Source organism: Pseudorasbora parva, chromosome 16 (assembly GCF_024679245.1).
Source record: "Pseudorasbora parva isolate DD20220531a chromosome 16, ASM2467924v1, whole genome shotgun sequence".
In the NCBI taxonomy this organism is placed as follows: domain Eukaryota; kingdom Metazoa; phylum Chordata; class Actinopteri; order Cypriniformes; family Gobionidae; genus Pseudorasbora; species Pseudorasbora parva.
In genome coordinates, this window is record NC_090187.1 from 16,204,587 (window position 1) to 16,223,494 (window position 18,908).

General features: G+C 37.8%; 1 protein-coding gene across 1 annotated transcript; it reads left to right on the top strand.

Annotated features, from left to right (window-relative positions):
- Nucleotides 1-4,130: 4,130 nt before the first annotated feature.
- On the top strand, nt 4,131-7,596 carry LOC137043306 (extracellular calcium-sensing receptor-like). Its single transcript, XM_067419528.1, has 6 exons — nt 4,131-4,351; nt 4,600-4,891; nt 5,154-5,981; nt 6,111-6,338; nt 6,478-6,601; nt 6,683-7,596. Exons 1-6 carry the CDS (start codon nt 4,131-4,133, stop codon nt 7,594-7,596), a joined length of 2,607 nt encoding a protein of 868 aa, XP_067275629.1.
- The last annotated feature ends 11,312 nt before the right edge of the window (nt 7,597-18,908 follow it).

The following is an 18,908-nucleotide window of genomic DNA, read 5'->3' on the forward strand; positions in this document are numbered from 1 at the left end:
GCCTGTGTCTATTTTATCTTCCTTGTCCAAGGTGTTTGAAAAGATTTTTTGACCAAATTGTAGAATATATTTCTAAATTTAATATTTTGTATGAACTTCAGTCTGGCTTTAGGAAGATGCACTCTAATGAGACAACAATTTTGTATTTGACAGATTTTATTAAGAAAGAATTGGATAAAGGTAAATTAATTGGGCTGGTATTGTTAGATTTACAGAAAGCCTTTGACACAGTTGACCAATATATCCTGTTATTAAAATTAAATGCTATGGGTTTTGACACTAAAGCATGTAAATGGTTTAACTCATATCTTTCAAATAGCTTTCAAATGATAGATTAAATGGAGTGTTTTCAGATAATTTGCCCATCTCTTATGGAGTACCACAAGGTAGTGTATTGGGACCCTTGCTTTTTTACTTTATATAAATGATCTAAAAATTGCCTGTTCTAGCCACCTTCTATTATACGCTGATAATGCAGCAATAATTGTCACTGATGAGAAGAAGGAAATAATAGAAAGTGAATTAAGTAGAGGGATCGAGGAAGTATCCAATTGTTTTTTTCAAAATAAGCTGTTTTTACATTTAGGTAAAACAGAAGCTATTTTATTTGGTTCTGCGGTTAAATTGAGAAAATGTTCCAATTTAGAAGTGAAGGTTGGAGATTTGACGATTAATGCTAAGCAAGAAGTGAAATATTTAGGATGTACTTTGGATCATAAACTGACTGGAAATAGTATGGCTGTTAAACGGAATTTAACTGTAAACAAATTAAATTGTTAGCAAGACAGGCTGCTTACCTAAATACACAAACCTTAAAAGTGCTTTACCTTTATATAATGCACCTTAGCTGGTGCATTATTACAAACACATTTTGATTATGCAGCAACTTTTTGGTATAGTGGCTCTACTAAACGAGTGAAAATTAAATTACAGACTGCTCAGAACAAGTTGTGTAGAATTATTCTAGGCCTTCATCCACTAATGCATTTAAATATTAATCATTTTAGGGAAATAGGGTTTTTAAAAGTGGACAAGAGGGTAATATTTCTTAAGCTGATGATGGTGTATAAAATATTACAGAGAAATGGTCCTATGTTTTCATAAGAGATGTTCATTGTTTTTCTACAAGGTCAAGGATTAATAATGATAATAATAATAATAATAATAATAATATATATATATATATATATATATATATATATATATATATATATATATATATATATATACAGTCTTGTTCAAAATAATAGCCGTACAATGTGACTAACCAGAATAATCAAGGTTTTTAGTATATTTTTTATTGCTACGTGGCAAACAAGTTACCAGTAGGTTCAGTAGATTGTCAGAAAACAAACAAGACCCAGCATTCATGATATGCACGCTCTTAAGGCTGTGCAATTGGGCAATTAGTTGAATTAGTTGAAAGGGGTGTGTTCAAAAAAATAGCAGTGTGGCATTCAATCACTGAGGTCATCAATTTTGTGAAGAAACAGGTGTGAATCAGGTGGCCCCTATTTAAGGATGAAGCCAACACTTGTTGAACATGCAGTTGAAAGCTGAGGAAAATGGGTCGTTCAAGACATTGTTCAGAAGAACAGCGTACTTTGATTAAAAAGTTGATTAGAGAGGGGAAAACCTATAAAGAGGTGCAAAAAATGATAGGCTGTTCAGCTAAAATGATCTCCAATGCCTTAAAATGGAGAGCAAAACCAGAGAGACGTGGAAGAAAACGGAAGACAACCATCAAAATGGATAGAAGAATAACCAGAATGGCAAAGGCTCAGCCAATGATCACCTCCAGGATGATCAAAGACAGTCTGGAGTTACCTGTAAGTACTGTGACAGTTAGAAGACGTCTGTGTGAAGCTAATCTATTTTCAAGAATCCCCCGCAAAGTCCCTCTGTTAAAAAAAAGGCATGTGCAGAAGAGGTTACAATTTGCCAAAGAACACATCAACTGGCCTAAAGAGAAATGGAGGAACATTTTGTGGACTGATGAGAGTAAAATTGTTCTTTTTGGGTCCAAGGGCCACAGGCAGTTTGTGAGACGACCCCCAAACTCTGAATTCAAGCCACAGAACACAGTGAAGACAGTGAAGCATGGAGGTGCAAGCATCATGATATGGGCATGTTTCTCCTACTATGGTGTTGGGCCTATTTATCGCATACCAGGGATCATGGATCAGTTTGCATATGTTAAAATACTTGAAGAGGTCATGTTGCCCTATGCTGAAGAGGACATGCCCTTGAAACGGTTGTTTCAACAAGACAATGACCCAAAACACACTAGTAAACGGGCAAAGTCTTGGTTCCAAACCAACAAAATTAATGTTATGGAGTGGCCAGCCCAATCTCCAGACCTTAATCCAATTGAGAACTTGTGGGGTGATATCAAAAATGCTGTTTCTGAAGCAAAACCAAGAAATGTGAATGAATTGTGGAATGTTGTTAAAGAATCATGGAGTGGAATAACAGCTGAGAGGTGCCACAAGTTGGTTGACTCCATGCCACACAGAGGTCAAGCAGTTTTAAAAAACTGTGGTCATACAACTAAATATTAGTTTAGTGATTCACAGGATTGCTAAATCCCAGAAAAAAAAAAGTTTGTACAAAATAGTTTTGAGTTTGTACAGTCAAAGGTAGACACTGCTATTTTTTTGAACACACCCCTTTCAACTAATTGCCCAATTGCACAGCCTTAAGAGCGTGCATATCATGAATGCTGGGTCTTGTTTGTTTTCTGACAATCTACTGAACCTACTGGTAACTTGTTTGCCACGTAGCAATAAAAAATATACTAAAAACCTTGATTATTCTGGTTAGTCACATTGTACTGCTATTATTTTGAACAAGACTGTATATATATATATATATATATATATATATATATATATATATATATATATATATATATATATATATATGTGTGTGTGTGTGTGTATGTGTGTGTCGGTATAAGAGTATAAATGGGAAGAATTCGTTTTTATATTCCAGTGCAGTTGCTTGGAATAAATTGCCTGATTGCTTAAAACAAATTCAAGAAGAAGGTCCTTTTAGAAGAGAAGTTAAAAAATGTATTTTTAATGATGTTGAGGTATTATATGTGTATGTGGTTGTGTGTTGTGTTGATCTCATTCCCATTATGAACTGCTCGTCTATTTTGAACTCTGAGAACCACAATGGAAATAAGCCTATAAATAAGCAAATTCAGCTCACAATTTATCATAAACTTATTATAAAATCACATGTAACTAGTATAACTAGTAGTCAGCCCAGTTAAGAGAACGGAGGTACCGTATCATCATGGCCTATGTCTGGGTGGAGAAAGAATTGTATGGATCCCTAACTTATAGCAGACGTTCCCTAACTTCCGGACTTATTTGCTTGTTTCCTGTTTGGTTATTTTTTGGGGACTGATTCCTCAGAAAATGTTATAAGTCACAGTAGGTTTAGTTTGATGGGCAAGAGATCACAAAACAGACTGAGACCTTTTGAGATAAAATATAGCAGATTTAGATGATCAGTGAAAGTAATAAAAAAAAAAACTAATCTTGGCTTTCAGTAATATTTACGATGAAGCGTCTGATAAAAATGGTTTAAATTATGACAATAATTCATTTGAAAATGTATTTCAAAGTTAAAATATTTGTTATGCCTTCTTAGAGAGCTTGTTTAATTTAGTTTGCCCATATGCATTAATGCATTAATTACCAAACGTACGAACTGTTCGAGCTGCTGTTATTCATGCATGAATCATTGTGACTCATGTCTTAATTAAGGATAGCTCTTCATTTGTTCATGATTAGTTCATATCTTAACTACTCATGAGTTCATGTTGAATTAACTATTAATTCATGTATTAATACATGATTATTCATGTCCTGTTATTGTAAAGTGTTACCAATAAGAATTCAGCCAATTCCCTCTGAGCAGCAATTCACTGTGCATGCAAATGTCCATTCTTCCATCAGCTGTTTTCTTGGCTTGCTTTTGTTAGGAGTAATAGGGAGGGTGACGTTCTGATTTCCAGGGATACCCACTTGGCAACTGCTAATTTAAAGCAACACCCCACACAACCATCACCATAAATTAGTGAGCCAAGTGGGTGAGTGGATCAGAAAGACAGAAAGATGTGGATCACTCTGTGTATTTCTCTTTACCTGTTCTTTAATTTTATCTCTGCAGATTCTGTCCTCAGATCAGGCATCTGTCAACTCCAGGGACATTTCAAATTGAATGGAATGTACCAGGATGGAGATGTTATACTTGGAGGCCTGTTTCATGTTCATTTTTTTACAGTGTTCCCAGATCTGAGCTTCAGAATGAAACCAGAAAGACCATACTGTGAAAAGTGAGTCAGACTGACTACATAATTATAAAAGTAAATAAAAATGTAAAATGATTAACAATATTCAGATTACTAAGAGCAAACAGTAATGCTACCTTAGCCAAAACTTTCCATTTGTGCAGAATAGGAAGTGATGTGTAAACTTGAATGTATTTTCTATGTATTAATGCTTGTATTCATTTGTCTTTTAGTTATTAATCTCTTTAATGTCACTAAATGTCAACATGAATTATTATTATATATTTTTTTAGATTTAATATGGAAGGCTTCCAGCATGCACAGACCATGGCTTTTGCAATAAACGAGATTAATAAGAATCCTAATCTACTGCCTAACATCACTCTTGGTTATCATCTTTATGACAACTGTGTGATGCTAGGAATGGCATTCCGGGCTGCCATATCCCTGGCTAGTGGGACAGAAGAGTCCTACTTCAACCTCAACTGCACTGGCCCTCCTCCGGTGGTCGGGATTGTGGGGGATGCAAGTTCAACTCCTTCCATTGCGATTTCCAATGTTCTGGGGCTGTTTCGAGTACCTATAGTAAGATGGGATGAAAAAAAGTAAAAATAAACTTTCTGCATTATTTTAGCACTTTTCATTTTTTTTCAGATTAGTTATATTTGTACCTTTCCAGAATTCACTATATTTAAAAATTAGTTATATATATATATATATATATATATATATATATATATATATATATATATATATATATATATATATATATATATATATGTGTGTGATTTTTGATCATCAATCTATTTCTCTGTCTCATGATTTCCAATCCCCCTTCCCTTATTAGGTTAGTCACTATGCCACCTGCTCCTGTTTGAGTGACAGGAAAAAGTACCCCTCTTTCTTCAGAACTATCCCAAGTGATGCCTTCCAGGTGCGGGCTATGGTTCAAATCTTGAGGCATTTTGGATGGAACTGGGTTGGACTCCTCTACAGTGATGATGACTATGGCATCAATGCTGCTCAGTCCTTCCAGCAGGAAATGCAGTTGTTTGGGCATTGTGTTGCTTTTTCTCAAATCCTGCCAAATGATCACAACCCCAGTGATATTCAGTATATAATGGGAGTGATTCAGGCCTCTACAGCTAGAGTGGTGGTTGTTTTTGCTCTTTCATCCTATCTGATACCTTTAATGGATGAGGTGGTGTTGCACAACATGACAGGCAGACAGTGGATTGCTAGTGAAGCTTGGGCCACCTCTCTTGAATACCACACTCCACGTTTCCTGCCCTTCTTGGGGGGCACACTGGGCATCGCTATCAGACGTGGAGAGATTCAGGGGCTTCATGACTATCTGTTACGTCTCCGTCCCAGCAATGATCCAAGAAATAATATGTTGAAGATCTTCTGGGAGAACATGTTTGAGTGCAGTTTTGAATCTGGGGTTAAACAGACAGATGGAGAGAAAGTGAAAAAGGTCTGTACGGGACAGGAGGATCTAACAACCACAGACACATCATACACAGATGTTTTAGGATTAAGGGCATCTTATAATGTCTATAAGGCAGTTTATGCCCTGGCACATGCACTTCATGACCTGATGCAGTGTGAGGAAGGGAGAGGGCCATTCAGTGAGAACAGTTGTGCCAATATAATCAACTTGAAACCCTGGCAGGTAAGTGCCACAGGTATAGTAACAGTCTCTTAAGGCATTTTGAAGAGCTGAAGGTTGAAAATGTGTACTTTACATTAATTAAAATTCAAGATAAACACATAAATCCTGTCCTGTCTACAAAATGCACAGCTGGTTCACTATCTCCAGAAAGTGAACTTCACCACAGGCTTTGGGGATGATGTATCATTTGATAAGAATGGAGATGCTCTGGCCATCTATGATGTGTTGAACTGGCAGCCGAGCTCTGATGGATCAATAACAATCCACAAGATCGGTGTAGTAAATGAAGGGGCAACAACAGGGATGATGCTCACACTGGATGAGGAAGCAATTTACTGGAACTTTGAGACAAAAAAAGTAACTAACATTGCATGTTAATGTCTTTTTTGCAGATATCTAGTCAGAATACTAGTGAAAGCATTAAAATAAGACAAATGTAATTTGTCATCATGAAAATGAGATAAACACGATTACTAACAGAAGGTGTCTCTTTAAGCCCCCACGGTCTGTGTGCAGCGAGAGCTGCTCCCCAGGCACTAGGCGAGCCACAAGGAAAGGCCTACCTGTCTGCTGTTTTGACTGCCTGCCATGCAGAGATGGGGAAATTTCTAATATAACAGGTAAATCATATTCAAAAATGTTAATATAACTTGAAAGCATAATTTTAAAAAGCTTTTTTTCTTCTTTTCAATTTATGACAGATGCTATTGAGTGCACGGTGTGTCCAGATGAGTTCTGGTCCAATCCAGATAATGATCAGTGTGTGTCTAAAGAAGTAGAGTTTCTATCCTATGAGGAACCTCTGGGCATCTCTCTGACCACTGCTTCCTTGCTAGGCACCTGTGTCTGTGTTCTTGTGATGGTTATTTTCGCTCTTCACCGTAACACTCCCATAGTACGTGCCAACAATTCAGAGCTCAGCTTCCTGCTGCTGTTTTCACTCAAACTGTGTTTCCTGTGTGTGCTACTCTTCATTGGCCGGCCTCAGTTGTGGACATGTCAGTTAAGACATGCAGTGTTTGGCGTAAGCTTTGTCCTGTGTGTCTCTAGTATCCTGGTCAAGACTATGGTGGTAATAGCCGTCTTTAAGTCATCTCGACCAGAGGGCAAAGGAGCAATGAAATGGTTTGGAGCAGTTCAACAAAGATGCACAGTTCTGGTACTAACAGCCCTACAGGTTGTGATATGTGCAGTCTGGCTATCAACTGCCTCTCCAACACCCTATAAAAACAACCAGTATGTCCGCTCTAAAATAGTATACGAATGTGCTATTGGCTCAGTGGCTGGTTTTTCTATGTTGCTGGCATACATTGGACTGTTGGCCGCAGTGAGCTTCCTGTTAGCCTTCCTAGCAAGAAATCTTCCAGATAATTTTAATGAAGCAAAGTTTATTACTTTCAGTATGTTGATCTTCTGTGCTGTGTGGATTGCATTTGTTCCAGCATATGTCAGCTCACCAGGGAAATATGCAGTGGCTGTGGAGATATTTGCTATTTTAGCTTCAAGTTTTGGATTACTCATGGCCATATTTGCTCCAAAGTGCTATATCATCCTTTTGCATCCAGAGAGAAACACTAAAAGTTCCATAATGGGAAGACAGACACAAAATAAATAGTTTAACTGAATAATATTATTATAGAATTTAACAGAATTACCATGATGTAAAAATATAATTTGATAATTTATCCTTTTCATCTTCATCCACTTGTCAAATTGTGAGAAAAGAATGTTTGCCAGAACAACTTGGTTACAGAAATGCAACAATAAAAATGTGTCTGATGGCTTATTTGTGTCATTTTTAGGAGAAATGTGGTGGTCCAGAAGTGCATAACACAATGATACAAATTTAACTGTTTAGTGTCCCAGATTACTCTTGTTCAACATTCACTGCAAATTAAAACATTACAGTCTTACTTTATCTGCACAAACTCAGTATTATTATACAGATTAAAGACTCCATATTTGATATTTAAACACTTTTTGAGATAAAACTGGGTTACAATGACATTAATTTCTTAATTTATGTCTGGGGTGCAAACTAATAGACCTGTAACAAATTTTGAATTTTGAATCGAATATCACACGGAAATTAATTATCTCTTGTCTGCTGCAGTTCAGTTGTGTCCACACAGCTGCACTGAACAGCATTTAATTCAGCTCTTAGTTCAAAAGTGCGCATATTCGGAGAAATATTTATTTATTATCAGGCTTGCTAAATATTTTGTCATACAGTATACCTTAAACTCTGTGGACTCTGTACAGGGAATGACATCATCATGTAGATACTTTCAATAATAAATGTCTGTGGAGGAGCTCTAAACTCTCCTTTCTGGTGATATGCATCACTTTGTTATTTGTTTTAGAAAAAGTAATGTAAGAGTAATGTATTTGCACTAAATTACTCTGGTACCATTTCTGCCTGGATTTGGCCTAGCCAAATTGAAAAGCTTCCCAAACACACATACTCTGACTACAACTTCCGGCAAATTTAGATTTGCTCTGCAAGTAGTCTGGCAAAGAGCTTCAAACCCATTTCTAATCCGTAGAAATCGGTGCACCAATCAGAAATGTTGGGGCAGACTTTACACCACGATGATAGTGCAGTGACGGTGGCGCAGATTTTACAAAGATAGATGCCTCTGTGGAACATCGACTAGTGTTCGACTAATTCAGCAAGCAGTAGCAATTGCTTCTTCCTCCTGCCAGTTCGGTTTTCTTTTGGAATCCATGATGGCTGATTATATATTTAAAAAATCTAGGCCATATATAGGTGTGACATGTCTAGTCTGTCTGTTGTGGTTTTTCCCGTGTTTCCTGGTTTTGTGTTAAGCCTAGTTCAGACTGCACGATTTTCAAACTCGTCGGGTCACTGCTCTTTTCACACTGCATGACTATCTGGGGTATCATTCAGTCACTGCTGTGTTCACGCTGCGCGATGGTTTGACGACAGAGGAGTTCACACTGCATGACTGAACAAGAGGAAGAATCGCCGACAACTCTCTCTCTCCGGTGCGCAAACTTTTGTAACGCGGCAGGCTGGTCGTCTCTGCTAACTTTTGTCAGGTTCTACGAACTAGATCTGGCATCTACTGTTGGGGCGCAGGTACTCTCGTAATCATGTGCGCTTCGGCTTCACACATACGAGACACTTCTATGGCGTCCTATGGCGATGTGGGTATAAGCATTCTCACAGCGTTTCGACGCAGCTCGAGTTCCCCGAAAGGGAACGTCTCGGTTACGTATGTAACCCTAGTTCCCTGAGGGAACGAGGCGCTGCGTCGCTCTGCCATACTCCCGGCGTGCCCGTGATCACTTATTTCAGGCTTTATCAGAAGCTAGTTCCTGTTTGTTTTCACCGATGCTTTATAGCTTCCGGTTGATGACGTCATCACGCCGACGATCGATCGATTTTCCGATGGAATGGTTCTACAGGCGCTTCACGACGCATTAACGCAGAGGCGTTCTCACAGCGTTTCGACACAGCGTCTCGTTCCCTCAGGGAACTAGGGTTACATACGTAACCGAGACGTTTTCCTTTTTTAGAGTCAATTTTGGCAAAGTGTCCCGCAATTTATGGTTCATCAGTAATTCTGCAGGAGACAATCCAGAACCAAGTGGGGAAGCACGATAACTTAACAAAGCCAACCACTCATCTGAATTGCTTGCTGTTGCTTTTTTCAATAGTCTTTTTTACAATTTACACCCCTTTCTCTGCTTGTCCATTTGCCTTTGGATACAGCGGGCTAGACGTTGTATGCTTGAAGTCATACTGCTCCGCAAACAGTCTGAATTCACGACTACTGTACTGAGGACCGTTGTCACTATGAACAATGAGGGGAATTCCATGTCTTGAAAAAATCTGTTTCATGTGATGAATCACATCAGTTGTTGTTGTAGAACGTAACTGTTTAATTTCTGGATAGTTGGAATAGTAATCAATAATCACCAAAAAACTTTGCCATTCAACTGGAACAAATCAGTTCCAACCTTTTCCCATGCTTGAGTAGGCACATCAGCTATTAGCATGGGTTCTTTTGCTTGTTTATAATGATGACTCAAACAGATGTCACATTTATTGATCAATTCTTCAATGTGCCTACTAATTCCAGGCCAATAAACAGCTTGTCTTGCTCTTCGCTTGCATTTTTCAATGCCGAGATGCCCTTCATGTATGCGATGAAGCATATCTGGATGCATAGACCTTGGAATGACAATTCGATTTTTTTGCAGCAACATGCCACTACATACACTAAGTTCTGCCCTCATTGGAAAATACTGCAGACACTTGCCTTTGCTCCATCCTTGCTGAAGAAGAACCATCACCTTCTGCAACTCAACATCTTTAGCAGTTTCCTCCACAAAACGTTTCAATATCTCATTCGAAAAGGGCAAAGAGGAAACCACAGTACTCACATGTCCTTTCAGTTCGTCCATGGTGGGACTGCTCTCTGAAATAACCGGTGCTCGAGACAGTGCATCAGCCACAATGAGAGACTTCCCAGGTGTATACACTAGATGAAGAATCAATGGTTTATGATCTGTCTCTACTGTAAAAGTATGTAATCCATAAACATATCTGTGGAATTTCTCACAACCAAATAGTAACCCCAAAGTTTCTTTTTCAATCTGAGAGTAACATTTTTCAGTTTTTGTCATAGATCGAGAAGCATATGCAACAGGTCTCCAGGACTCTCCCATGGCCTGAAGCAGCACAGCTCCTAGTCCATCCTGTGAGGCATCTGTAGAGATCTTAAGTGGATGAGTGTGATCAAAAAAAACAAAAAAACAAGACAGGTTCAGTAGTCAATATCTCCTTTAACTTCTTCCATTCTTGATCATGTAATGAAGACCACTCAAACTCTTTGTCATTTTGTAACAATGCTCTCATGTGTTTGGTCTTGACTGATAAATTTGGCAGGAATTTTCCCAGAAAATTGACCATACCTAAAGCATGAAGAACTTTTTGTCTCTAGGTGGAGGCATATCCAGCAAGGCTTTTACTTTAGCCGGATCTGGTTCTACGCCTTTGGCAGACAGCTTGTCACCCAAGCAGGTTATTTCTGTGACTCCAAACTGACACTTGCTTTTGTTTAACTTTAAATCATAGACTCGAATTCTTTCCATCAGTTGTAATAGTCGCTGATTATGTTGTTCAAGGGTAGAACCCCACACAACTAGATCGTCACTATATATACAGGGACACCATCAAGACCTTCAATCAGGGTTTCCATTGCTCGATGAAAAATTTCAGGAGCTGATATAATTCCAAATGGAAGACGCAGAAAACAATATCTTCCAAAGGGAGTATTAAAAGTGCAATATTTGCTACTCTCAGAATTCAATCGAATCTGCCAGAAAACATGAGATGCATCTAATTTACTAAAAATTGTGGCACCGGACATTTCGCTAAGAATCTCTTCACGTGTAGGTATCTGATAATGCCCAGCAGATAAGGTATCTGATAATGCCCTCACTCTGACGTTGGGTTCTGACATCAACCCGATTTTCATTTTCAACCAAAATACAATGCTGCCCTACAAAGGCAAAAGACCTTAACTCACTGGAGTGTGGAACTGAGAAAAATGACTTTAAAGATTTTTTGTTGTCCAGCCAAATTAGTTATAGGTAGGACACTGGAAATCTGGCATTTAGATGTTTTAGTAATGACAATTATCTACATACACTTTTTTTTTACTCAAACTTGACTTTTGACCCCTATTTTGAAGTTACGGCACTCTGCCTTTGTATTGTCTGCAAAAAATGTGGAGTCATGCCAAGGCAAAAGGCAGTAACTTCCATATTATCAATATTTGGTTGCTGATCACCATTTGCAAAATCAATATAGTAACACCTTTATAAAATCTAATGATCATGGCATTTATTTTGGATGATTTACAATTAATTATAGCCATCTTCTTATTATTAAGGAAACAATACCTCTAGTAAAGAGTATCTTCATTGGTGTGCAGCAAAACTTACAGGTTGATAGGTGACACTGAATTATATGAACAAGATAAGATTATTTCTAATGAGTAAACATTTGCATATATAATGCAAAGATATAAAAAATAGAACAAATAAAAAATCTTGTAAAAATGCATGGGATTGGAATAAGATAAATAGCAAATAGTGCCGCTGGTTAATCAAGGGTTAAGTTTGGCTATCACACTCTAATGACAGCGCTGACTGGATCGGATTGCCCATTCATAGGCTAAACAGAGTAATTATTTATTGCAATATGTTTTTAATGTTTTTATCTAGTAAAAAAAAGATACAATAGGCTACATAGCTTATACTTTTACATCTTTGAATGAAAATCGCCTAGCCTAAAAGGACAACTTTTAGATTGATGTGAACGACAAGTAGGAATAATTCTCAGAATGCTTGTGGATTAAACATCTCCGATGACGTTCATTGCCATGGATTTTATCGGGTTTACAAGAAAAGGTAAGATATATGGATATAATTGCGAACTTTTACTACTGATTGTATGCGTGATCGCACGCTGTCACTGCATTCGAGTAGCCTACACACACGTGCAGTGGGCAGCCCCAGACTGCCTGACAGCGCGCTGAGTGAATATTCTGCATTATGAAAACATGTATGACAGTACACAGGCTACACCGTAACTTAAACACGGCAAACTTTAATAGACAGTAAAACACACACCATAACAGCATGTCGGTACTGTAACTTAATTTAGACGCATGGCTAAACAAAGGCAGAGTACCGTAACTCAGTTTGAGCGGTCCAAAACAAAGGCAAAGAGCGGTAACTGCTGTTACGGTGTTCTGCCGTTCTGCCTTGGTTTCTCCTGGGCTTTTGGAAGTTACTGTTAAGACAATCCATAATTTTCTCGAAAAAACAACATAATTGACTAACGATATTTATCCACATGATAAAGGAGGTCTTGAATGTCCCAAAAATGTCAATAACTCATTTTCGACCAAAAACGAAGTTACGGCCTTTTGCCTTTGCACGGCAGAATGTATGTCCGACGTTAGATGTAGACGTCACTCTGACGTCCTGTGCCTGCTGGGTAGAGATCACTGTTTCCACAAATTCCTTCACTCGATTGGAATGTTCTCTTTTATTCTAGATGGAAAGTGTAGTGACTGTATTTTTAGAGCATATTTTGCAGTATTAAACACATTTATACCAATTTAATCAGGCTCCGAAAATTCTTCAAAAACAATCCAAAGAATGGCCTTCTCAGCTGCCATAGTTGCAACTCTTGCGTCATCAGAACAGGGTGTTCAACGTTTAAATCACTGTTCACTGTGATCACACAGATCACTGTTTCCGTTTAAAAAAAACAACAATTTGCAACGTTTTGTTGGGGATGAACGCAGACCTAGGTTTCTTTTTAATTGGTATAAGTGTGTTTAATACTGAAAAATACGCTCAATGTTACAGTCACTGCCCTTGCCGTCCAGAATAAAAGAGAACATCCCAATCGAGTGAAGGGGTTTTGGAAACTGTGGTACCTAATTATTGTGATCAAACATCTGCCTCGCGTTTCTGGATGAAAAGTTTTATATGGATGAAACATTAAATATCTTTAATTGTTCCGTATACCGTGCTGTCGCGTACACATTTGTAAACAACTTTACAAGTTGGATCCGCTGTGCGAATACATTACTCTATATCACCGCATGGGTTTTCCTGCTGATTGGGCTGACATTTTTGACACACCCACTAAACAAGAGAAAAACCCTATTGCACACCATTTCCGGAAAACATGTCGTTTAACCCGGAAACCGTAGCAAAACGTTGTGCACCGGTTTGAGCTTGAACGTGCCCCTGCTGTCATGCTACTTGATCGGCGTCGTGTCATAGCTGGGGGGAGGCATGGGGGAAAACTGGGGCATACACCTGCTGATCTACCATTCCACTTCCTGTTTTATACCCGCGCTGTGGGGCGGAGTGTGGAATGCATGGATCGCATGCCAAATTTCATTGGCTCGTTTTTAAACACTCGAAGTAGGATTGGTCTCTAAAGTCAGATCCCATTCGCCGGTTCAGTTCTGACGTACGTCGAACGTGACCGACTGAAAGGGAACTAATGTTAGACCTACCTGAAAAATCTGAAAAGCATTGTTTATTTTATTAGTATCTTTGCTCAATATTATTTATTTGTGCTGCTGCTTGTATTTAAGTTTTTTGTTCTTATTGTCTTTATTTTTATTTGACAGTAGTTCTTTCTTTCCCTGAGCATGGCAAATACCAAAAAGTACTGAAACCATGAACCTAAAACCGTGATACAAACCGAACCGTGAGCAATCTATACTGTTACAACCCTAGCGTAACATATGTATCGGGGTGCCACAAAATTAGAACATTTTCAAAGGGTGCCATGACTGAAAAAAGGTTGGGAAACACTGATTTAGTGAACGGCTGTGGCTCGACGGCAGCAGGGTATCCGCGGGGTCTTGAAAAGTCTTAAAAGGTGATAAATCAATTTTGGGAAAATTAAGACCCTTATAAAGTATTAAAAAGTCTTATCACGGCTTCATAAAGTCTTAAATTTTGAAAGTATTTTGTTCAAGCTTTGTCAAGAGTTTGACTCCAAAAAGTATTTATGAATATATTTCTTTTCATCCCCATAAGTATTAAAAAACAACGGGGCGCTCAGTCTGAGATCGGCTCGGAGCGCGCGCGCCAGGGATGGAAATTAGCACCGCAACCAGCCAAATGCGACTGATTTAGAGTTGTGGCGGGTAAACTCGCTTCACCTACCGAGCTGTTTCACCTCTTTGTAAACTTTGTTCAGTGCATGCGAGTGCTGCCGTATGTTCGCATATGACCAGTAGTTTTCTCCGTCATCACTCGCGTGAAGACGCGCTGTGAGACTCACGCGCGCTGAGAGAAGATCTGACGCTGTGCATCATCCGAGAGCGCGCGCTCGTCTCACAGCGAGCAAATACTGAGTTCTCTTTCAAGTCTTGTGCTTAAACGGACAAACTCACACAAGAAGTATGTCAACATGTCCATCTTGATGAATATCCTAGCAGACATACTCTGAATATGCCTTAAGTGAACTCTATAGTATGCACAGTCGAGAAAGCTGAGCATATCCCTGCCTCAGGTCTTAAAGGCGCAGTAGCCTTTACTGCTGCTGATTGATGTCCTTATATTCAGTTTGACATTAAACAATGCTCTTGATTGAATAGCTTTTGTAAGTTTAATAAGGATTAATCTTTCATTTAAACAGTTAAATATGCAGTTATTTTACATTTGATTACTTTATTCAAGTTCTGTACCTTTCTACAGGCCAGTAGGCCTGTATACATTGTCATTTAATGTACACATGAGTGAAGTCGAGTTAAACATTCTATTTTGAATTTTATTTTTCGGTTTTCGGCTTTGGTTTCTTCTTTTTTTGTTTCGGCCAAGAATTTTGATTTCTGTGCATCCCTACTGACAATGTTCTGCTCGGTGTGTTGTCAACACGCTTCAAAGATGCCAACACGAATAGTTTCATTCTTGGGACTAAAAACCATAAAACTGGAAGCCATAAAAGACCACAAATCATCGTGAAAATGTCAGTATTTCATTGAGACTTGAGATTAAATAAACTGCTTAAGAATTGTAGAGCTTGTAGTATTAATTTGTTAAAAACAAAAAAGTGGCTGGTAAAAACATTGAGTGGTAGACTTTGAAAAAAGTTAATTTCCATCCCTGGCGCGCGCTGTCTACGGGTGACGTCACGTATTTTGCGAAATGCGCAGTTAGGTAATGTGTCGCCCTCCATACGTTGTAAAACAGATATGCAATATAAACAATACAAAATTGGCCTAAGATAGAGATTTTAAGTCTACATTCGACTACAACTGTTTATTAAAGGTTTGTTGCCGATTAGAACTTGAAGTGCGATGAGGTCTTAAAATATTTTGAGAAGGTCTTTAAAAAGTCTTAAAAAGGTATTGAAATTAACTTCAGGATTCCTGTATATACCCTGGGCAGGAAAAGCAATCCAAACAATCACGATTTTTAAACCTTTTTCATCATTAACGTTAATCAAAGCTATTATTCTAAATGTAGGCTGTCAAGAAGGAGGAAAGAGGGGCAGTGTCTATTCAAAAAAACTGAGAGACAATACATAATATTACAAAAATAAAATAACGTCTGAAAAAAATGGTCTGCCATTGTCTGTGATGTTTGTTTACTGTAATATTTACCAGTAAAGAGTAGGTTATAGTTACTTAATTAATTTAATTCATAAAAAACAACTTTTTGCTTTTTAATATTCAGATACACTAGTCTATATCACCAGATGCATTGGTCTAGCAAGAAGTGCAAGCCACTTCAAAGACACAGATAGTTGCGTGTTCTGAGTTAACACAATCGAGCATAAGAATACGAAACATATCACAGGAAAATCCTAAAACGGGAAGACAGCGGGAAAAGAGCTAAAATACGTGAGAAACCAGGAAAAAAAGGGAGGGTTGACAGCTATGAGTCAATGACAGCTAGCTGGTGGTTGGAACCTTTTCTTAAAGAATGCACCTGAAATTTATGCAATAAACATGTTTTTGACAAATATTTCAATCGATTGGTGGTCTATATAGCCTGCAATTAGCCTATGCACCCGAAGGCATGGCTTGAAGACCCAGTCAGTGACGTCACAAGATGATAATTTGTTTTAATTCATACCTACATAATCAAATTTGAAAAAAAAAATAGACCTACCTACTACCCCTTTTTTTTTTTTTTTTTTTTTTTTTTTAAACTGTAACTGCAAACCAAAATATTTTTAAGGATGGCCTAAAAGGCACTAAAAACATTGATACAAAGTCCATCTCACTACAGTGGCTGTACAATAATTTTACAATGCAACGAAAATAGTTATTGTGCGCACAAAAATCAAAATAACAAATGTATCCACCAAGTTATTGATGTGAACTCGACGCATGTGCGAGAATATTACACAGATCCTCCATTCAGATACATGACCCGGAAGAGGAGGAGCGCCACTATCGCGCAAGTTCACGTCCGAGACCTACACGGAAGACAATAACTTGGCGGATAAAGTCATTATTTTGATTTTTTTTGTGCACAAAAACTATTCTCGTCGCTTCGTCGAATTATTGTACAGCCGCTGTAGTGAGATGGACTTTGTAACAACGTTTTTAGTGCCTTTTGGGTCTTGAGAGAGGAAATGTACTGAATGCCAATGGAGGCCTATCTGAAGCCTTTCTCAGCTTTCAACAAAAATATCTTCTTTTGTGTTCCGAAGATGAACGAAGGGCTTACGGGTGTCCAACGACATGAGGGTGAGTAATTAATGAAATAATTTTCATTTTTGGGTGAACTAACACTTTAACTCATTTCAAAACCATAAAATGTTTCGATCATCGCCTTATTTTCATTAAAAAAAAACAACATATTTTTGTTTTAAAGATTAACCAAAGGTTTGGAATGACATGAGGCTGAGTAATGACAGAATTACAGAATTGTCATTTTTGGCTAAACTATCCCTTTAAAATGACACACACACACGTTTTTAAGTATATAAAAACGAATAATGCACGCAACGATTCTGATTAAAAAGAGCTCATCTGTCATCTAATGGTACAAAGATGAAATATCAAAATCAGAAATCAAATCTGATTTGTTCAGCGACTGAAATCAAAATGAGCATTGAACCAAAATCCCCAACTTTTTTTTTTTTGTTGAAAAGCTGCAATGACAAGCAGAACAAATAAATTGTTAAGCATCACAATGCTGTTGCACTAAAATTAAATCTGCTTAGTCAATCAGATAAGATGACCAGAAGTAATTGTTGTATAATCAGAAGTTATGATTATGTTTCGAAAAGGATTTCATTATTTCACGACTCACCGGGAATTACCATCCTTTGTGATCTGTCCTCTACATGTCTTTGGGGTCTGGAAAGTTTTCTCATTCTCTTTCTAATGTTCCGTAGGCGTTCCTCAATGAAGCCTGTGGCTGGTCGGTGGTTCCGACCTGGTATGTAAAATGCCTCCTTAAAAGTATTTAAAAAACAGAGCACATTTTACTGACACACAATTTTACTGACATAAAATGTGGCTTAAAACTATGTTAAAGCACAAAATAATAAAATGTATTGGGTTCTTACATATCCATTTCCTCTGGTGTCTTTAAGAGAGGGAAACTCTTCAATTAAAGCCATTGCCATAGCTGTCTTGGTTTCAGAGGTTGGCCTACTCATTAAACACAAGACTTCAATATTTATGTAAATCAAAAAATTATCCTTGTGTAGTTAGAATAAAGTTGTCACTCACGTTTCACCAAACTTTTCAATTAAATAGGCCAGGGGTTTTCAAACTTTATGATGCCAAGGACCCCCAAATATGATGGGATTTTATGAGGGACCCCCTTCCTAAAATCCATCTGTATATTTGTATGAAAAAAAAACATTTAAACTGTTAGATAAATAGTAAGCGTGGCATTTTAAATACAACATATTGTTTCTAAACTTAAATTAGCTATAGTTAATGTTGGATGTATAAACCTGAAGAACATTTTCAATTAAAAATGATCAGCAACTTTCACAATAAATGTATGTAAGCAGTTTATGTACTGCATTGAGAATACTGCCTTACAACCCCAGTGAGCAAGATAAAAGAGACTGTAGTAAGAATAACTTACTTAAGATACAGGTAACAATTCTGGAAAGTATGTAAATGGCAAGAAAGGAGAGGATTTTTTTTAAATGAAACTGAATGTTAGCTAGATTTTATCCATTTTGGCTTTTGTCTTTTTATTCTCTCAAATTTTCTTGGGCCTCCCTTAGAACCGTCTGGAGGACCCCTAGGGGTCCCCGGACCCCAGTTCTCTTCCCTCATGGGAAGCCATGAAAATCTCTTTGATATCCTGCAAACATTAAGTAGAGAAGCATATATAAAACTAGGTTTCTCATGATTTTGACTATTAAAGCTG